The following is an 18,963-nucleotide window of genomic DNA, read 5'->3' on the forward strand; positions in this document are numbered from 1 at the left end:
CATCATTTCTACACATCACATCACCCCCCCCCCTCTCTCTCTCTCTCTCTCTCTCTCTCTCTCTCTCTCCCTCTCTCTCTCTCTCTATCTCTCTCTCTCTCTCTCTCTATCTCTCTCTCTCTCATAGGTGTTCATTATCTCACTTTTTTATCCCATGCCCCCTAACAAAAAAAACAACAACAAACAATCAATATTTGTGGTGTAGCGATCAGGCGCTTCACTGTCACACTCGGGAGACTTGAGTTCGGTTCCTGAGCATTGAGACTTTCTTTTGAGTAGCTGGGTCTTTCTGCTGGGATGTGGTATCCCTCTAAGCCCGGGTTAGCTCTGATAGTGACAGGCAGGTTCGAAAGCCAGCTTCCTAAATGATCTAAATTGTGTCAATAGATGTGTAAAAACACCTGCATTATAAAAAAAAAAACCCACAGAAAAACGACCAACAAACAAACAAAAACAAACAAAAAAAACCCCACCACACACTAGAGTTGGGGCGAGCGGACGGACGGGTTCGTTACTCGCAGACTCAGTCAGAGCGAGCGGGTAACGGACGGCCATGAGAGCGAACTGCGAACCTCAAGACAGTTCGTTTTTTGGGTCCGCTCCCTAATTTTATTCACTGAGCGGGCGGGCGAACGGACGAACTCTAGCAGATGAGATAGAGCCTACTAGAAGCGAGATTAGACCCGTCGTCTATTGTTTGTTAATTAGGTCTAATGTTTCAAACCACTAGTGGTGCCACAGGGAGTGAGAGAGGCTGGTGATGTAGTACTATGTGTGTAACCTTTCATCTCGTGCGTGGGGGACACTGTGTACGTTCCAATTATCGCAAAGGCCGGAGGGTGGAAATTTCCGCCAGGAATGCCTAGCTACAATGTGAGGCAGGGGGGTGATTTTTTAAATTAATTTTTTTTTTGGGGGGGGGGGGGGGTTGTAAGTTGTAGGCAATGGAAGGAGTTGCTCCCCGTCCATCCGTCCGCCCGCTGGAATGCATGGAGTCTGTCGGTCCGCCCGTCCGCTCGCTTGCTAAACGAACTATTGTCTCTGCCCGATGTGTAGCGAGTAGCGAACTACTCTTCACAAACGGACGGTTTGTTACCCGTCCGCTCCTTAGTGGGTAGTGCCAGCAAGTAGTTCGTTACTCGCGGACGCTAATTTTGCGAGCCCGACCCAACCCTACCACACACACATCAAGGTAAATGAACGGGCAAACCAGGGAGAAAAGACGACCTGAATGTATTCTAAATTGAACACAACTTCTTGGAGGGTACTGAATGAACATACAAAAAAGACAAGATTGCACTAAAATAAAGATCAGTGAGAAATGCGATAAAGTTTTGGCAAACACAAAAGCAAACTTGGTGGTTCCGTTGGTGAAAACAGTCCAACAGGCTTTGGAATCGAAAGAAAATAGGCCTAATAGCGATGATCGTTAAAAAAACTGTTGAAGATTTCACACCGCGCGGCAATCTCTGACTGAATATTGACATCATGGTCACTATTTTTAGTACCGGGGATTCATTTTGTTCAAAACAAACTAAGATTTACAAAATGGGGCGCCATGTGTCCTGCTTCATAACTGCAGTTGTTTTCGGACGAGTCGGAAACGTGCGCGTTATGTTGTCTTTTGTGGTGTGCAGCAAATGTGTGAGCGAGAACGCACTCCCGTCGAAAGCAGAATTGCGTGTGAGTGAACTGTGTTGCAAGCGTATGACGGCATTAGTTAGTGGGGTTAGACACAGGCTGGTGGTGAATGTGTATGAACCAAAAATTCATAGAAGAGAATCTAGAGAAGAAGAAGAATATCCCGGTGAGCTGATGTGTGGTGTAGAGGTAAGAATCAGCTATCTTATTACAAGCTATTTCGGCAGCCATTCAGAGTTTGAGAAGTGAAATTGGTTATTGGTAGGTGGCAGAGACTAGACACGAATATCTAATCTTGAATATCTTAGGCCTATCTGGGCCTATAAATTCAGAATGGCGGCGCACCAGATGAGGTTTTCGGACATGGTGAAGCCGTTCAACGGTGAGGGGGACGTGAGCGCGTGGATACGAAAAGTTGAACTTGTGGCCAAATTGACGAAAGTCAAGGAGCTCGTTACCTTTTTACCTCTGTACTTGGAGGGCAGCGCATTGTCAGTTTATTTGGAATTATCTGATGATGATAAGGAGAAGGAAGACTTGATAAAGAGAAAGCTTCTTGAAGGTTCTCGGATAGTGAATTTGTGGCGTACAGCAAGCTGAAGGCAGCGAGGTGGTCGGGGGAGTCAGTGGACGTTTTTGCAAACAATATCAGAAGGATGGGAAGGGACAGTGGTTTTAAAGGTGAAGGATTGGAAGAAATAGTCAAACTAGCGTTTTGTGACGGGACTCCCCGAGCACGTCAGCATTGAACTGCAACAAGTACAAGGGATAGAGGAAATGAAAGTGAGAGATTATGAGCAAAGCCAGGGTCTTAACGAGTAATTCGTCTGCAAGAGGAGTGGTGGCTGCTGGTCGAGGATTCGGAACTAGATCTGGATCCGATAAAAGGAATGATAAAGTGACTTTAAAGTGTTTTAAATGTCAAGGGCCGCATCTGCTGAGGGACTGCCCAGAGAGAAAAGCAAAGGTGATCACTTGTTTCAAATGTGGGGAGGAAGGGCACATCGCGAGTCGGTGTGAAGAAGGCAGGGTACCCGTGCAAGCGGGTACCAGATGGGAAAGTAATGGAGACAAATCTTGTGTTGCTGGGGCTAATAAAGGAAATCTTTGGAATGCGTCCAGTGAACACAGGGTTCTTTTGTTTGAAGTGACTGTTAATGGAAGAGACTGTCAAGCTATGGTAGATACTGGCTGTACAACGAGTCTTGTGAAGAGCGAGCATGTAGCCTGGTGGTATGGTGAGAGCACCATGGTGGCTTTCGACGGTCACATGGTGAGATGTAAGGGAATTTCAACAGTACCACTGGTGGTTGAGGGTGTTCGAATCATTTCATCAATGACAGTTGTGGACGAGATTGTTGGTGGTGTGGATGTTGTTATTGGCATGGATGTAATCCAGCGACTGGGTGGTGTACTTGTGCGGGGAGACAAGGTGCAATTCGGTGGTTTTGAAATAGGTAACAGCAAGTTAAGCCCTGACTTACAGGTATGCATTGAGGACAAGGACTTTTAAGCTTGGTTTGATGGCAAGCATTGGACTGTGCGATACTTTTGGAAGGAAGGAACCCCACCGACACTGACCAACAGAGTTGACCAGTATGAATGTGGTTTGGATTCTGAGAAGAAAAAAGAGTTTGACATGGAAGTTGACAGATGGATCGCAGAAGGCATCCTTGTACATTGGACTGGAGAGGTCGACGGTATTCCTTTGATGGGAGTTGAACAGGAGACCAAAAAGAAGATACACCCTGTAATGGATTTTAGCCGGGAACTTAACGATTTTGTGGAGAGTCATACTGGCGGAGAAGTGCTGGACGTTTGCAACGAGAGACTCAGAGAGTGGAGACAGATCGAAGGAAAGGCAGAGATCATCGACTTGAAATCAGCGTACCTTCAAGTGCATGTGTTGCCAGAACTCTGGCGATATCAACTAGTGAGTTACAAAGACGAAGTATATGCTTTGACCAGATTGGGATTCGAGCGACAAGTTCCTACATTGATGACATCATGGTGGATATGAGCAAAGTGAAGGTAGAGGATGTCATTGCTCATTTGGGACGGTTTGGGCTGGTGATGAAACCACCAGAGAAATTGGATGAAGCAACTGTGTTAGGACTCAAGCTTAGTTGCAGTCAAAGCGGGGAGTTGATGTTTTCAAGGTCGAATAACATTCCTACACTAGGCCAGCTGAGAGAACGAATGACGAAGAGAGAAGTTTGTGTGGAAAATTAGTTGGACATTATCCTGTGGTTGGATGGCTGCGTCTTGCGTGTAGCTATATTAAACGGCGAACGGAAGGCTACCGATGGGATGATTTTGCAGAAGAGACAGCATGCATGATGCTAAAAGAGGTACTTGACTGGATGCATCGAGAAGATCCTGTCAAAGGCAAATGGAAGGTGCCGAAGGAGACCAAGGGCAAAATCTGGTGCCATGCGAGTGATTTGGCCCTAAGTGCGATAGTGGAGATAGGAGGGGTGATTGTAGAGGATGCAGCTTGGTTGCGGAAACGCGATGATTTCAACCACATCAACATGGCGGAGTTGGAGGCAGCACTGAAAGGTGTAAATATGGGCGTTCAATGGGGGTTGAAAGACATGATCATCATGACAGACTCAGCTACAGTGTGTGGATGGATCAAGTCGATGAGTTACAATAACTAAACTGTCAGAAACACATCATTCTAGATTGTTTTACGGTTTGGAAGAGGAGAAGCTTGCCGTTACAACGATTCTAAACATGTTAGGGTCACGTGGAGACACATTGTTGTCGTCACTGTCTAATTATGGGCTTATTTGGGGCTTATTTGATGATAAAAATGGGCCATACTTTGAAGAAGGTACCCTAAAGGAAATGACCCTAAACAATTTTAAAAAATATTTTCTAATGGAGGTTAGGGGGTATCGGTTCCTAAGATATCCAGGTACACGAAAATGTAAAAAGTTGAAAATCGATATTTTGACCCAAACATCGTATTTTGAAGACCCGTACCTTCCGTTAATGGAAGGTTGAAAATAATGTCTCACTTTGATGAACCTTTAAATAAAGTGTGTGGTTTTCATACTGAAATTTAAACAGAAACTATTCCTAAAAAGTATTGGTAAGCTTAGTCTCTGTGTTCTCGATGTCTGTTATTTCTCTACAGCTTGGAAAGAGGTAGTTTGTTAAGATCGTTGATGCTAGAAAGGTTTATACTTACTTTACTTTACTTTTACTTTTTCATCCTCTGTTGCTGTTTAGCGGTGAGGAAAGATGCAGTTTTCTATGGTAGGCCAGCTCCGCAGCTCTTTCAGTTGGGAAATTATGATTTCTCAGGGTTTCCTTGACACCCTTAATCCTCCTTTTTGTGTGGCCTTCCTTTTCCTTTATAGTAGTGTTGGGCGGTACCGGCGAAGCCCAGTGTCGACACTTTCTTGGTACTGGGTGCCAAGAACCGCCAGTACCGGCACAGATACTGGTACTCGAAGTGACACCAGTAGGTGACGTCACAGACTTCTCGTCTTGCGTCTCACACCACGATCAGCGCCGCCCATCCCACCCCCCACCCTTTTCCCACGCACACGTCAGAATTGGAGAGGCAAACTGTGACACAAAATAACTTTGAAGTTTGCCCCCGCGCAGGATAAAACTCTGCATGCAGAATTTTTAAAATAATTGTCGCCGCTAAAAATTGATTTCTTTTTCGGAATGAGCGTGTCAAAATACACAAAGTGGCTCGCGTGGAACCTGATTTGATGCCGTATTTAAATTTAAGCAAACTTTGTTTTTGATTGTCAATTTTGAATCTGAAGTCATGTATCATATCAAGGTCACCAGCTGCGTTGTGTGCATCTGACGTCACAGTTGCTAGGCCAAGGCCTAGGCCTTCACCGGAGATGCCTACACACAGCACACTTCCCGTGGCCTGGTTAAAAAACCGTTGAAGTCGATCATACGTTCTTACTCTCTGAGCGTCAGGGTGTCGGCTCCTTCTTAGAGCCTGTACTAACCGTTGGTGTCGGCTCCTTCCCTGAGCCGGTACTGGAGGCCAGGTGCCGGTATTGGCCCCTCCTTCGGTAGAACCGGGAGTTCTGGTAATGGGTATCAGTATCGGTACCTGACCATCCCTACTTTATAGCCTGAGTGCTTACTGTTATTGGCTCTCGAGGCTGGCTGGCTAGGTGACATACATCTCTGGTGGCTAAACCATTTTATTCTCAGTCTTTCTATTAAAAGCAGACAGGACTCAGTGCCAATAGCTGCTCTTACTTCTTCATTTCTCTGCCTGTCTCGTCTTTTGATGTTAAGGGTTTTGCTAAGACATTTCATTTCGCATGCAGTGATTTTGCTTTCTTGGGTTTTTACTTAATGTCTTGGTCTGGAGCTGGTAGCATAATGTTGGTATGAATATTGAAGTGATAAGCTGTCTCTTTGTGTTCATGGAAACAAAGGTTTATATGACTGGGAGCAGATAGATCTTTAAATCGTTTGTTCACCTGTGTTGCAGATTGAGTCAGAATGGCGGTCGATAAGTGTTGCATACCCTCAGTATGTGTACACTGTCAGTGGATGGATACAAGTGCTAGATGTCCCGACCTACACACCAAAGCCACTCAAGGTCATCATTGTGCCACATTCGCATCAAGACCCAGGTATGTGTGACAGATTGAAATCTAGCTGTTTTTTTGTCATGATTTTTTTTACTATCATGGCTGACTTTTTGGAAGTTCAAGGTTAGAAATGCAGAGGCAGGGTGAAGAAAGCGTTGAATTGTGCTCTGATTTAGGATAGGGCTTTTGCTAAAAAATGAAGCATTTAATGGTGTTTAAAGCTTATCTTACTTGTGTATCAGAAAGTATACTCTCATCCAGAAATGTTCAATCATTGTATTTGTAATGGGGAAAGACAGAATCTCACTATACATTTTAAAAAAGAGAATGAGAGAGTCACAAGGCATATGTGAGGGCTGCCCATCATTACGAATTTGGCGGAATCATCATGATTTTAATTCAATTTTTGCAAAAATACGACCGTAATACCCCTGATTCCGATTTTTTAAATTCTAAGATATCCCATCTCATTGCCAATTTTCCCGGTGTATAAGTGGAGAAAAACTACCAGACCCGGACAGTCTACGTCACTATGTCACGTGCAGATGTCTAACTTTAGCATCCTCTTTGCCTAGAGCTCTTATAGCCGCTCAGTGCGACTTTTCCCTTCGAAAAACATTATACTTTAGAAGTGCCGAATCCAGGAGGAAGGTAAACATAAGGTTGACTAGGTGTTAGAAAATTCCTGTCTTTTTTGTGCTGTGTGACAGCCAAGGCCAGTGAGAGACTTTTTAAAAAATGGATCATTGTTTAAAGCTTAATACAGTAGTCTCCATCTAAGATCCCTCTGCTTGGGAGCAAGGAAAATGCGTAATCTTAGACGAATGGGATCTTAGCAAACGGAACAATGGAAGAATCTACAGTAGCCCCTGTTAAGGCCCACAACTGGTAAAATGATCTCCCTCCATTTTAAAATGAACTGACGTGACCCCTGGGTGGGTTTATGACATATGACGAGCGAAGACTGGTCAGCCTTGATGACCAATCACAGTGGCTTGAGGCTAGCCATTTACACTGATTGTCTAATTGTGAGTCTCCAGATCTTTGCTTATCCAGTTGCCCCTTCCCTCTCCTTACCTGTCCAAAATTTATAGCTTTCCATCTCTTACCGAATTCCCCCACCTTTGTCGTTGCGCACCATTATGTTGTAACCACACCATTTAAAATTTAGCCTGTCTCACAAATTCGGCAATAGAGACAATTTACTGTTGCAATGGTCCGAGAAGAGTTCACTGTTCGATGTGATTCCACCTAGAGAAAACATGTAGGCTCTGCGCTTTTCCCTTTCGTCAACCCGCAGCCACCTCCCGAATCGTCAGCCACTCCCAACCTTTGACATGGGTCAAACTTCCATCTATTTATAGGTAGTTACCGGAACATGTATAGGTGAAGTGATGTGCCGTGATAGTCGCGATATATTATTTATTGAGATTGTTTTGGTCTCTCTTTACTCATCAACACGAGAATTTCTTGAAGTTTTCCCCTGGACTCTGCCTTTACTAAAATCTCGAATCTAGAGTTGTAATCTAGTGGCAGGGTGCAGATTTCTGTTATCCAGTACATTCAAGAGATTAAATAAATTGGACTAGATCTAGACTCTAGACTCTAGTAATAGACTCTTCTACTTCCACTTTTAAACCTTCGAGATCACAAAAAAGGCTAAGCCTAGGCTTGTAATGATTCGTTTTGTTAAAAGTGTTGTTTAACACAAAGTCTAAGAAGTTAGCAAACCTAACTCATTTTTTTTCTAATGAAATGAAGCTTAAATTGACTTTAATATTGTCAATAAAAGATCAAGTTTAATCACCTAATCATTTAAGTAAAGAAGTGGCTATCCTCACTCGGGGTGAGAATAAAAACCCTACGATTGACCTCTCACCCCCGATGAGACTTGCCAGCGTTGGCTATTCTCACCCAGTGGGAAACAAGACCTGTTTTTCCTAATTTCGAAATACTTTCTATCGGTGTGGATGAGCAAATCAACAAAAGCAAAGAAAAAAATGACGTTATTGCACAAAACTAAGCTAATTTGATCGTCTACAAAGATGCTATGGCTCTTTCACTTTTCGAATCGAGCCGAACTACGCGGGTCGCCATTTTGTTTTGCCCGAAAGTTCTCGCAAGATCTGCTCCTCCCCCTTCTCTCTCTCTCTGTTGGCAATTTATTAAATCTGCAACCTGTAACTAGATTATAACTAGATCTAGATTCAAGACTTTAGTAAAGGCAGAGTCCGGGGAAAAACATCAATTAAATTCGTGTGGTGCAGATGAGTAAAGAGAGACCAAAACAATCTCTCTATTCCGACTATCATTGCTAATCACTTCGCCTAATACATGTTCCGGTAATTTAACTACCTATAAATAGATGGAAGTTTGACCCGTGTCAAAGGTTGGGGGGTGGCTGACGATTCGGGAGGTGGCTGCGGGTTGACGAAAGGGAAAAGCGCGTAGGCTCTACCGACCCAGCGAGTGGTGTAAATTTAGATGGAGAGCTCAGATGCGAGTGCATTGTTTGGGGAAAACAAACACTTCGTTTAGTTCTCACCTCAGTGTGATCCTGTATGGGCCAAACATTGTACCGTTTCATAGAGTTTTACAACGCTTATGTGATCACTTTCACGAGAGTGGCTGATCTTTGACGCGATGGGCAGTTCAATGGTTACAACTTTTCCCTCTTGTCTGATCGGCTTTTTGTTATGTAAATTATTATCTGAAATGCTGGATCTTAGCCGAATGTAGACCTTCAGAGTGAATCAGAGCGGGATCTTAGGGGTGACGTTTGTATAGTAAAAATTCATTTTTTTTTAAAACAGTGGGATCTTAAGCGAACCAAGATCGTAAGCGGTGGGATCTTAGACGGAGACTACTGTACAATAGCCCCCTTTTCTGCCCTGTTTTTCTTAACTCGACCAGTGACGAGCCCGTCAAGACTGCTTTTTTCATCATGTCTTTGTTTGCGGTACTTTTATACTTTCTTAAGTACAACTCCTGTCCTTGACACCCCAAGGAAGAAGACGATCCATGACCTTATTACGAATTTTAAAACGAAAATACTCTTTTTTTTATTTGCTGATTACTAAAACATAATATGCTGGTGGGTGGGCAGCCCTGCTTAAGTCATAAACAGATCAAGAAGCTGATATTGAGAGAGGTGAATAAATGCAGACAAAAAATGAGAGAAGGAAAAAAATGATGAAAGTAAAAAGAAATGGGGGAGTTGGGTGGGAGTGGCTGAAAAAGAGAGGCAATAACAGAAAAGAAAACAGAGAAAAAGAAGGACATTTTTAATGAGGGTATATGCTCAATTGGACTAAAATTTTGTTTTTTGCAAAAATGAAAAAAACCCCAACAGAATTAGAAATATAAAGGTGAGGAAGAGAGAAAAGGAAAAAGAAAGAAAATGAATAAAGCGTGGGGAAAAAAGGAATGGAGAAAGAAGGAATACAAGGGGGAAGTGACAAAAAGGGTCAGAAAAATAACCAATAAAAGGAATATAGGTAAGGAGAAGTGTTAGTAGAATGTGATAAAGTAAAATGCACATTATATTTGCTATTTTAAGTCTGAATAATTCTAGAGGTAATGTTGAACAAATACAACAAATACTTGCACATGGCTCTTTAAACAGAATTTTTTTTTCAGTAACAAGTTAGGAATATCACTTTTTTGCTGTTTTCTTATTTTTTCAGGTTGGAAAAGCACTTTTGAAGGCTACTTCCAGTCTCAGACCAGAGATACCTTGGAGAACATGGTTAATTTCTTGTCAGCACATCCCAAGTGGAAGTTTATCTGGTCTGAAATTTCCTTTTTTGAAAAGTGGTACTCTGGTGAAGATGGTGGTGATCGAGAAAGGGTAAAAAGGTGAGAAGGTATGATGTGGCATCTTCATAGCAGTGGAAATGTTTTGTTTGCGTAATTTGTGTTTTCATACAGCATAAGTAGACACCACATTATTTGTTTTACATTGTTTGTGTTTCATAAATATGTGTAAATACCATATTCATTGTTCTATGTAATTTATGGTTCGTATAGTACATGGACATGCTATATTCCTTGCTTTCTTTCTTTCTATTCCATAAAACACTTGAAACTCCTAGTGCTTTGTTTTACATTATTTGTGTGTTGATAAGGTATGGAAAATACATGTTTTGTTTACTTGTTGTGTTTAAATGCCTTTAACAGTTGTAACAGTTGTAAGCTGCAGCCTAGTAGCAGAAATTTAGAATTTGTTTGCATCATTTATTTTAGGATCTGATCTTCGTGAATGTCCTTCTGGGGTTTTTTTTGGTTGTTTTCTTTTTGTTTATTAATTTTTACTCTTATTTTCTATTGTGAACTTGAAATTGTTACTCAGTGTTAAGAATCATTATTTTGTTATTGTTGTTATCATTATCAGGTTCTATCAATAATCAACTAATATTTGGGTCATTTTGTAGGCTTATCGACAATGGGCAATTGGAGATTGTTACTGGAGGTTGGGTGATGACGGATGAAGCTGTGGCCCACTATTCCGCCATGTTGGATCAGCTTGTTGAAGGTCACCAGTGGTTGAAACAGAATCTAGGTAAATTTATATTTACAGTGTGCCTTTTTTTTTTCAGGCAAGTTGCAGGCTCACGAAGTCACTTGCAACATATATGTACCCCATAATCTTTGCTTCTGTACATTATGCTGTCTTTCAGAGTCTTTTTTTTTTCAAGCATTAAAATGCCAGCGAACAGGGATGAAAGCTCTTTTTTACCAAATCCAGTGTGGCTTTTTATGACAACAGTCAGCCTGATCAAATTTTTGTTTGAAATTTTTCATGCAGTGCTTGTACCCAAAATGGAATTTGCTATAATGCAAAATTATTTTGACAAATGTTTATCATGCTGTCAGCACTAACATCTGTGTGGCTCAGTTATGGCAAATGCACTGTAGACGTGGTTTTTTGTGATTGTAGTTTAAAAACAGGTCAACTCGAGGAACTGACTTAACTACTGAAGCCCTTTTCTCCTGTTGAATATTTATGATAAAGCTAATTGTATTAGAAGGGGTTACAGTGTATAATTTTAAAGAAACACTGTACTTTGAAAAGAGACGGAGTCTTCATGAGAAACTACCATTTACCATCCCAACATTTTCTGGCTGTAGAAAAATTTTAATCGTTTTCCTTGACAACATTAAAAGTCTATATCTTGTTATGCATTATGTTCGTTTTTTAAAATTTTGTTTTGCAAGGAAGACACAAGTCTGGCATGCTAAAACAACTATGTGATATGGGCACAGTTTTTAGTAGTATATGTGGAGGATACAGATTGATTCCCCCCCCCCCCCCCCCCCCCCTTCCCCCTTTCTTTGTGTTAATTTGCTGCTGTTTCAAGAATGCCCTCCCCCCGACCCAACACACACACACATACACATTTATAGAAATGGTGGGTAACATACTGATTCGCAAGAGAGAGGTGTGTGTGTGTGTGTGAGACTAGCTTATAGTAGGACAGTGGACTGGATCCTCTATTATGCTCTGAATTACATGTCTAATATTTTCCTCAGTCAGTTGTGTCTGTCATCACATCTTATGTCTGTTGTCCCCTTTTCTCTACCCATTTGACAAAGTGCTCAGCCTTCAGAGTTGATAATGTGTGCTTAGTATCATAAAGGATCTTAAACTGCTTACCATAACGTTCACTAATCCTGCAACAGCTGTTGTCTCTTTTGAACAGTTTGAAGTAGATGGTTGACTTTTTGAAAAAAAAAATGTTCTTTTCCAGACATAACACCAAACACATCCTGGTCTGTGGATACATTTGGCCACTCTCCCACAATGGCATACTTGCTCAAAGAATCTGGTGTCAAAAACATTGTGATTCAAAGGGTCCACTTTGCCATAAAAAGATACCTTGCCAAGAAAAAGAGTCTGGAGTTCATGTGGAGACAAAGCTGGGGTAAGAATACAATAGTGAGATGCAAAAAACTTAACATTAATTTGGAAATGGAGATTATTTCATATTTGACAAATAGTTAATCCAAATATGAATTTTTGTTTTTTGTTGGTTCATGAAATATAAAATGTAAAACTCCAAAAATATGAAGGAAAACTTCAGGCTGTAATGAAAGTGAAGGAAATATTTTGTTTGACGGAATCAGTAAAAGCTTCAGCATCTTTACACTACGCCCCCATCCCACAAGATAAATATGTCATGACGCAGTAGAATCAGGTGCTCTCCAATTTTTGGGCATCTGGAGTTATTGGTATAATTTTAAAGCTTGTTCATTTGACTATCTTTTAATGAAAAAAATACATGCTTATCTTGAAAAGAAGTCGAAATACAGGGTGACCCAAAAAAACTTTACTACTTTTTTTCTGAATATCTCGCACAAAAATTGTTCTAGAATGCTGTAATTTGGAACAGACATAATTCATTTTAAAGGAATTTGTTTGATATGAAATCCACAAAGAAGAAACATGTTTTGAAAACGGAAACGGCTAAAAGAAAAAAGCACCCAAAAACACTAAGTTCGCCAATGTTTAAAAATCTTGTAAAGGAAGTCATGAAAAGATTAGTTTACCTTTTTCTTTATTTTCTCTTTGACATTAATTTTCCATTTCTGTGATAATTAGACAGTATTCAATTTCTTTTACAGAGTTTTAAAAACCTAATGATTTCATTCTGAAATTCCTAAAAGCAGTGCTCCACATTTCCTCCTTTGGACTCGACACATTTTTAACGTGTCATTCGAAATGTTCAGTGGTGCCCTAACACAAGGACCTGCTAAACCATGAGTTTTTAAAGCCACACACACTGTACATGTTCACTAAGAAGTGGCTTCTAGAGACAATAGAGTGGGGTGCCCAATAGACTGCATTTTTGGAGTTAACATATCCCGCAGGGTGAAAATGGGCTTTGCACTAAACCAAATGTCAAAGATGAAATGTTCCCTCATTACAAGACAATCGAGGAATCATGAACACCTTGCCATGCTCTGATCCATGTCATCTCGACCTAGCGAAGATGAACATGGTATAGTCATAGGTTAAGATCTGCCATGAAAATGCAGACTGTTGATGTGTAGGAAAGTCCTAGCTGCAGATCGTCTACGGACAGACATCTCATGGGACTCGGCTATTGAAATCTGCACTCTGGTGACGTTTAAAGGGCTGCGCATGGTGCGTGTTCGACCTGAAGTGGTCATTTTTTAAAGAACTTTTTAGTTCTGATTTGCTATAGATCCAAACTGAGGGAACTTCTCTATTCATGACGCCAAAGGTCTTGAGGGCACCTAAGCATTCTCTCCATGCTGTACGCAGAACTTATCAGGGATGGTGAGTTTGTGGAGAGGTAATGTTCAATACAAAAGCTCTCTGCTCTTTACTAAACGTAGCCATGATCTCAGCAGGCAAACAAAATGTGGGAAAAACAATATCTGCAGACTTCTGTTGACTTGTTAGACTGCTGTAGCTTGCAATATGGCACGATTGTTACAACTTTTAATGGTAGGCTTAATGCGAACTGGTGCGTCATGCTATGAAAATGGCGACAAGGTTGAAAATGGGTTGTTCTTTTAATGCGCTATATAGAGCAAAATCATTCAATGGACTTATCTAAAATACATATCAGAAAAATTCCTTTTTGCTTCCAAATGTTATGTTCAAATCTGAAACGCAAAACTTCAGTATGGAGGAAGATATTTATAAAACAAGTTGTAAAGTTTTTTTGGGATCACCCTGTATTTGCGATTGAAGGAAGACGGGTTCGCCTGGTTTCTGAGGTAAAACTACTGAGAAACTGGCTGCGAAAGTTTGGTGGTTTCCAAAGCTGGAGAGTCCTTGGAGTCCTTTAATCAATGTTTGTCAGTAAAAAAAACCTACAACAAAGTATGTTTTTAAATGGATATAAAAGGTGTTGCGCCAAAAAACAAAAATTAGAAAAAAATTGGTCAAAATGAAGGAAAATTACCGATATCTTCAATTTCATTATTTTGACGAGCGCCTGATTTCACCATGATGCCTCACAAATTATGAACTAATCAATTTTCTAATGTGTTTTTTTTTGGTTTGTTTTTTTTAATTTTTAAAATTATTTTTTTTAAAAAGATTCCAGTGGTAAGACGGACACTCTGTGTCACCTTATGCCATTCCTGCTGTATGCCATCCACTACTCCTGCGGACCAGATCCCCATGTCTGTTGTCAGTTTGACTTCCACGAGGACAAGTGCTTACGGGGCACGGAGACTGTTCCAAGAGTGGCTGTTAATGAGACCAACATTCGCAAGCTGTAAGTGTACTGCACTCAAGTGTTTTTTTTTTCTTTAAAAATATTTGCTTGAACTCCTTTTCTAATGAAAAAACCTTCTTGTATTGATTCAATGCCTTCAGGATGGTTGATTTTAAAAATATGACAAACTAGGAAAATATTCCCTTTTGTAAATAACCCACAGTGGAATAAACTATGATCTATAGTCCTCAAGCTATTGTTTGCTTATCTACCTTTGATTACAATCTCATAGGAGAAGAATATCCTGTTGTGGTTTGAAGTCTAGAGTAATGAAATCAGTGATCTTAGACTGTAGAAAAATTCTGTTTGAAATTGCACTTTTTTTTTTTTTTTGCTTTATGATTTTCTACTGAAAGGTGCAAATAATAGTTGCATTAAATTTGCTATGTTATAATTGACTCAAGTGTTAGTAATTGTGTTCGTATATTATACGATATAATGTCGGCATTATACCGATGTTTTCCACCCTTGACAAAGACTATAGGGTGCTTTTATGTGTTGGCTACATCTCTTTTTTCATTTTCTTAGTCCTTTTGAAAATGGACATTAAATTGAAGTTCCTGCCTCTTAAGTAACCTTTGAGTGTTCTTTCCCATACAAAAAAATTGATTTTACAAAGTTGGGATTTTTTAAAAAGTGGAGGTGCTTGTCTTTGAAATAGTATATAACTCCCCCTGCCCCCTTCCCAAACCTTCCAGGGACAAAAGTATCACTGACAAATGTGTGCAACTACTGCGATTGAATGTGAAGAATATAATCAGGTTGTGCTTTCTTTTATTCAGACAAATTCAAAAAGATAAGATAAGATAATTGAGCCACGACGCAGTGGAACTAAATGTTTTCGTTTCCTAAATTCTGTCCAAGTTTTTCAATAGCAATAAAAAGTAATTATAAATGACGAATCGTGTTAAAACGAAACAATACTGAGGCAAACCTTTACAGCCGATATATGGGCGCTACGACCGCAAGGGGTGTGGACTCGGGCCGATATATAGGCGATACGTCCGTAAAGAGTTAATTTTTTTCTATCAAATTTACATGGAAATGTGTTTTTATATTGATATAAAAGGTGTTGAGCCAAAAAACAAAAATTGGAAAAAAATTGTCAAACTGGGGGATAAATGTAGATATCTTCGATTTCATTATTTTGATGAGTGCCTGATTTCACCACAGTGCCCCACAATTCCTTATTGTCCCTGTGAGAAATTTTCTGTAACATTTGTTCAGATCCTGGGCACTGTGGGAACAGCTACAGAAAAAGGCTGAGTTGTATCGGAGCAATGTTCTGCTTGTTCCTCATGGAGACGACTTTCGTTATGATTCATCAAGCGAGTGGGAGGCGCAGTTTGGAAATTTGGAAAAGCTCATGGAGTACATGAACAAGGATCCAGACATGAATATTAATGTAAGTTATTTTCATTTTTAGAAAATGTTTTGCTATAATTCTTGACTTCTGATCCTTTATGTATGGAGCTTGTTCAAAGTGAGTGTGTTTAGTTTTGACATAATGTGTGTGAATTCCAATCTGAGAAAGGACAGCATAAAATCCTACAATTCCAGGCATAGATCTGTTTGGCTATTTGCTTAAGAAGTCAAAGACCTTTTCAAATCTATTTTTCCCTTTGAAGTATGTCGAAGTGTATGGATTTTCATTCCTCCTCTCTTCCACGGCAAGTGAATTATAAAAGTAACAGAAAAGTTGCGAATCGGTCAATTTGCACACTTCTTTGTGAGGGGAATTTTCTGCTTGTTTATCACTTTCGACTTGACCTTCTTTTTCTTACTTATCTCTGATGTCTTTTCTTCATTTGTTTGAATAGCTCTTTCGTTCTGATAATTTTTATATGCAATACATTGTGGTTTATTGACATTTAGTGTTTCATAAAAGCATTTGATCAGCATACCCCAGCCTCCATAAGAATGGTCTCCAAATTTACTGCATCGAAAGTTGAAATTTAGTGCCGGCTGAATCAGTTGAGCAAATCCATGTACATCATACTCAGACTTATATAATGGCCTTATGCTATTTTGTACATAATACGCTCTTTGACATTTTAAACTTATATTGTTGAGAAATGATTAGACTACTGCGATATTGTGATTTGTTTTGTATTTCATTTTCTCCTTCTTAGTTGGAGTTTGGCACTGTGAGTGACTTCTTCAATGCTCTTAAGACTGATACTGAAAAGTCCAAAGTGTCCTTCCCATCCCTGACTGGGGATTTTTTGCCTTACAATGACCGAGATGACCAGTACTGGACGGGATTTTACACCAGTAGACCCCTATACAAGCACATGGCCCGCTGGTTACATGCAAAACTTCGGTAATTATTATTGTTTGTCCTATGGAACAATTTATTTTTGTGTTTCATTTGAGTTTGCGGCATTGATCATGTGGAAGGAAGATGTTTGGAAGAAGACTCTTTTTGCAATACTTACATCATCAACACGCCTTTTCTCAGACATTTAAGAAAGTTTAATCTTTTTGATCACATTATAATTGTTGTAGAGGATTTGAAACTTAACTTCATATATTTTTTTTTATGAACGCTTTGGTATATGGCAAGGTTTTTTTTTATCATCTTTTTGTTCTAAATTTTAAATGTGGCTTTTTCGTCCAATGGTGGAGCCTGTTAACTTGCAAGGCAGGTTTTTTCCTTGCACACAAATTTACAGGCTGGTAAGGAGGCCGGCACTTATTTAGAATAAAGACGGCATTGTACACTTGAAGAAATGGTAGTCAGGAATCATTCCCCTTATTTCCAAATACAGTCAAACCTGCCCTGACAGCCACCTCTATAAGACGGCCACCTGTACAAACAGCCACTTTCCATTCCCCCCTTGCGTTTTTTCTATATAATTTAACTGTAAAACGGCCACCTGTCCAACGCGGCTACAGCCACCATATTTTAACACACAACCCCTATCACACTAAGCAATAACACCTGTCTTAGACGGCCACCTTAGTGACTCTATTACATTTTATCATGAATTGTGCATTGGCCCCAGGGGTTGTGGGCGAGCCGTCACAATTCAATCACCTGTCGTTGTTGTTAGGTAGTCCCTCCAACCGATCATGTTGCTTAGGCCCCTCCCACTGTTGACCAATAGCTACCAATTTTCAGCTGCTGGTGAGGTAAGCATGTGATCCCTCATAACCCATAAGCCCCACCCAGAACTCATACACAAATCGCAAGTGAGATGAGTGGTCACTGTTTACCCAGTCTGTAAACAAAGTAACTATGGACGTCAACGTGAACTTGTGACAGAAGCGTCGCTCGTTCTCCGAGTGGTGGCGACCCATGTGTTTGTTTTAACATGGCACTTAGTCTTCCTCGTCTGATACATTTCGTTTTATTGTCATCCTTGTGCAAAATCAGCAACAAAATAAAAATTACAAACAAAATACAAACCACCACCACCACCACCAACAACAACAAAAACAACACAATACGGCTACTTTCGATTGGGACCTCAGATGGGAATGGTTTGTTTTCTTCATCTTGATCAGTCCTGCCTAAGACGGCCACTTCTCTCCTTGACAATGGGTGGCCGTCTTACACAGGTTTGACTGTACTAAATCAATCCTTTTTTCTATTACCACAGTTATGCACATGGAAATAACAGAAATATCTCTATTGATATAGCTCTACAGGGTTCCCGCGGCCTCCTTGAATTCAAGGAGTCCTTGAAAACTGCTTGAATTTGCATTCAAGGAAAAATGTCCTTGAAAACTCCTTGAATTTGCATTCAAGGAAAAATCTCCTTGAAAACTCCTTGAATTTTGCCAGATCGGACAGGGTGACTGCCAGGCCCCGGGAATCCCGGGGGCCCCTGGAATTACCCGGTCATTTGAAAAAAATCGCCCAGACCCGGAATGCAACGGGAATTTGAAGAAGTCTGTAAATTGCCCCGTGAAAGACCCGGGAAAATACATAAACGTTCTCGAATATTTGAAAACCAAATCCGATAACGTCCTTGAGTTCATTTTTGCCGGTCGCGGTTGTGATATAAAATTCATTTGGTCTTTCTCGGCCTGAGAGTACGTTGCCCGCGCACAGGCGGTTATGGCGGCAATAAGTGGAACTGTATATGCGATACCGAAGCTCGATCGGGAAAAATCAAGATCTACTTTCGCTTTCGTTACCACCTAGAAATTTGCCGGTAGGACCTATAGTAGTCTGATAGCGCCACATTTCTAACATGCAGGTTCTGCATTACAAACGCTGTGTCGCCATGAAAATAAATCGTTTGTCCTGTGCTGTCTCTTGTGGAAAAAAAAGAAAGAAAAAGAAAGTTATACAAGCTTCTTGTCGGGCTCACCATCGTGACCGGTCATTGAACCTGTGCATTTTCGTCACATCGTGAGTATCGGCGATGGTTGAGGTCACCAAAGTTCATGCTAAGTCTGAGCGCTGCGAAGTATAGGACTCGGGAATGGGGGGATTGTTGATTTTTTTTTTTAAAGACGCACGCGAG

General features: G+C 40.6%; 1 protein-coding gene across 1 annotated transcript in view; it reads left to right on the top strand.

The window, feature by feature from the left end:
* LOC101849737 (alpha-mannosidase 2) overlaps window positions 1-18,963 on the top strand; it is a 50,649-nt gene that overhangs the window by 12,681 nt on the left and 19,005 nt on the right. Inside the window, exons 4-10 of the mRNA XM_005089520.3 lie at window positions 6,128-6,272; window positions 9,917-10,088; window positions 10,664-10,791; window positions 11,981-12,154; window positions 14,305-14,485; window positions 15,713-15,890; window positions 16,618-16,808. Of these exons, the coding sequence (XP_005089577.1) occupies window positions 6,128-6,272; window positions 9,917-10,088; window positions 10,664-10,791; window positions 11,981-12,154; window positions 14,305-14,485; window positions 15,713-15,890; window positions 16,618-16,808 (1,169 nt within the window). The remainder of the gene's footprint in view (window positions 1-6,127; window positions 6,273-9,916; window positions 10,089-10,663; window positions 10,792-11,980; window positions 12,155-14,304; window positions 14,486-15,712; window positions 15,891-16,617; window positions 16,809-18,963) is intronic.

Source organism: Aplysia californica, unplaced genomic scaffold, assembly GCF_000002075.1.
Source record: "Aplysia californica isolate F4 #8 unplaced genomic scaffold, AplCal3.0 scaffold00006, whole genome shotgun sequence".
In the NCBI taxonomy this organism is placed as follows: Eukaryota; Metazoa; Mollusca; class Gastropoda; order Aplysiida; family Aplysiidae; genus Aplysia; species Aplysia californica.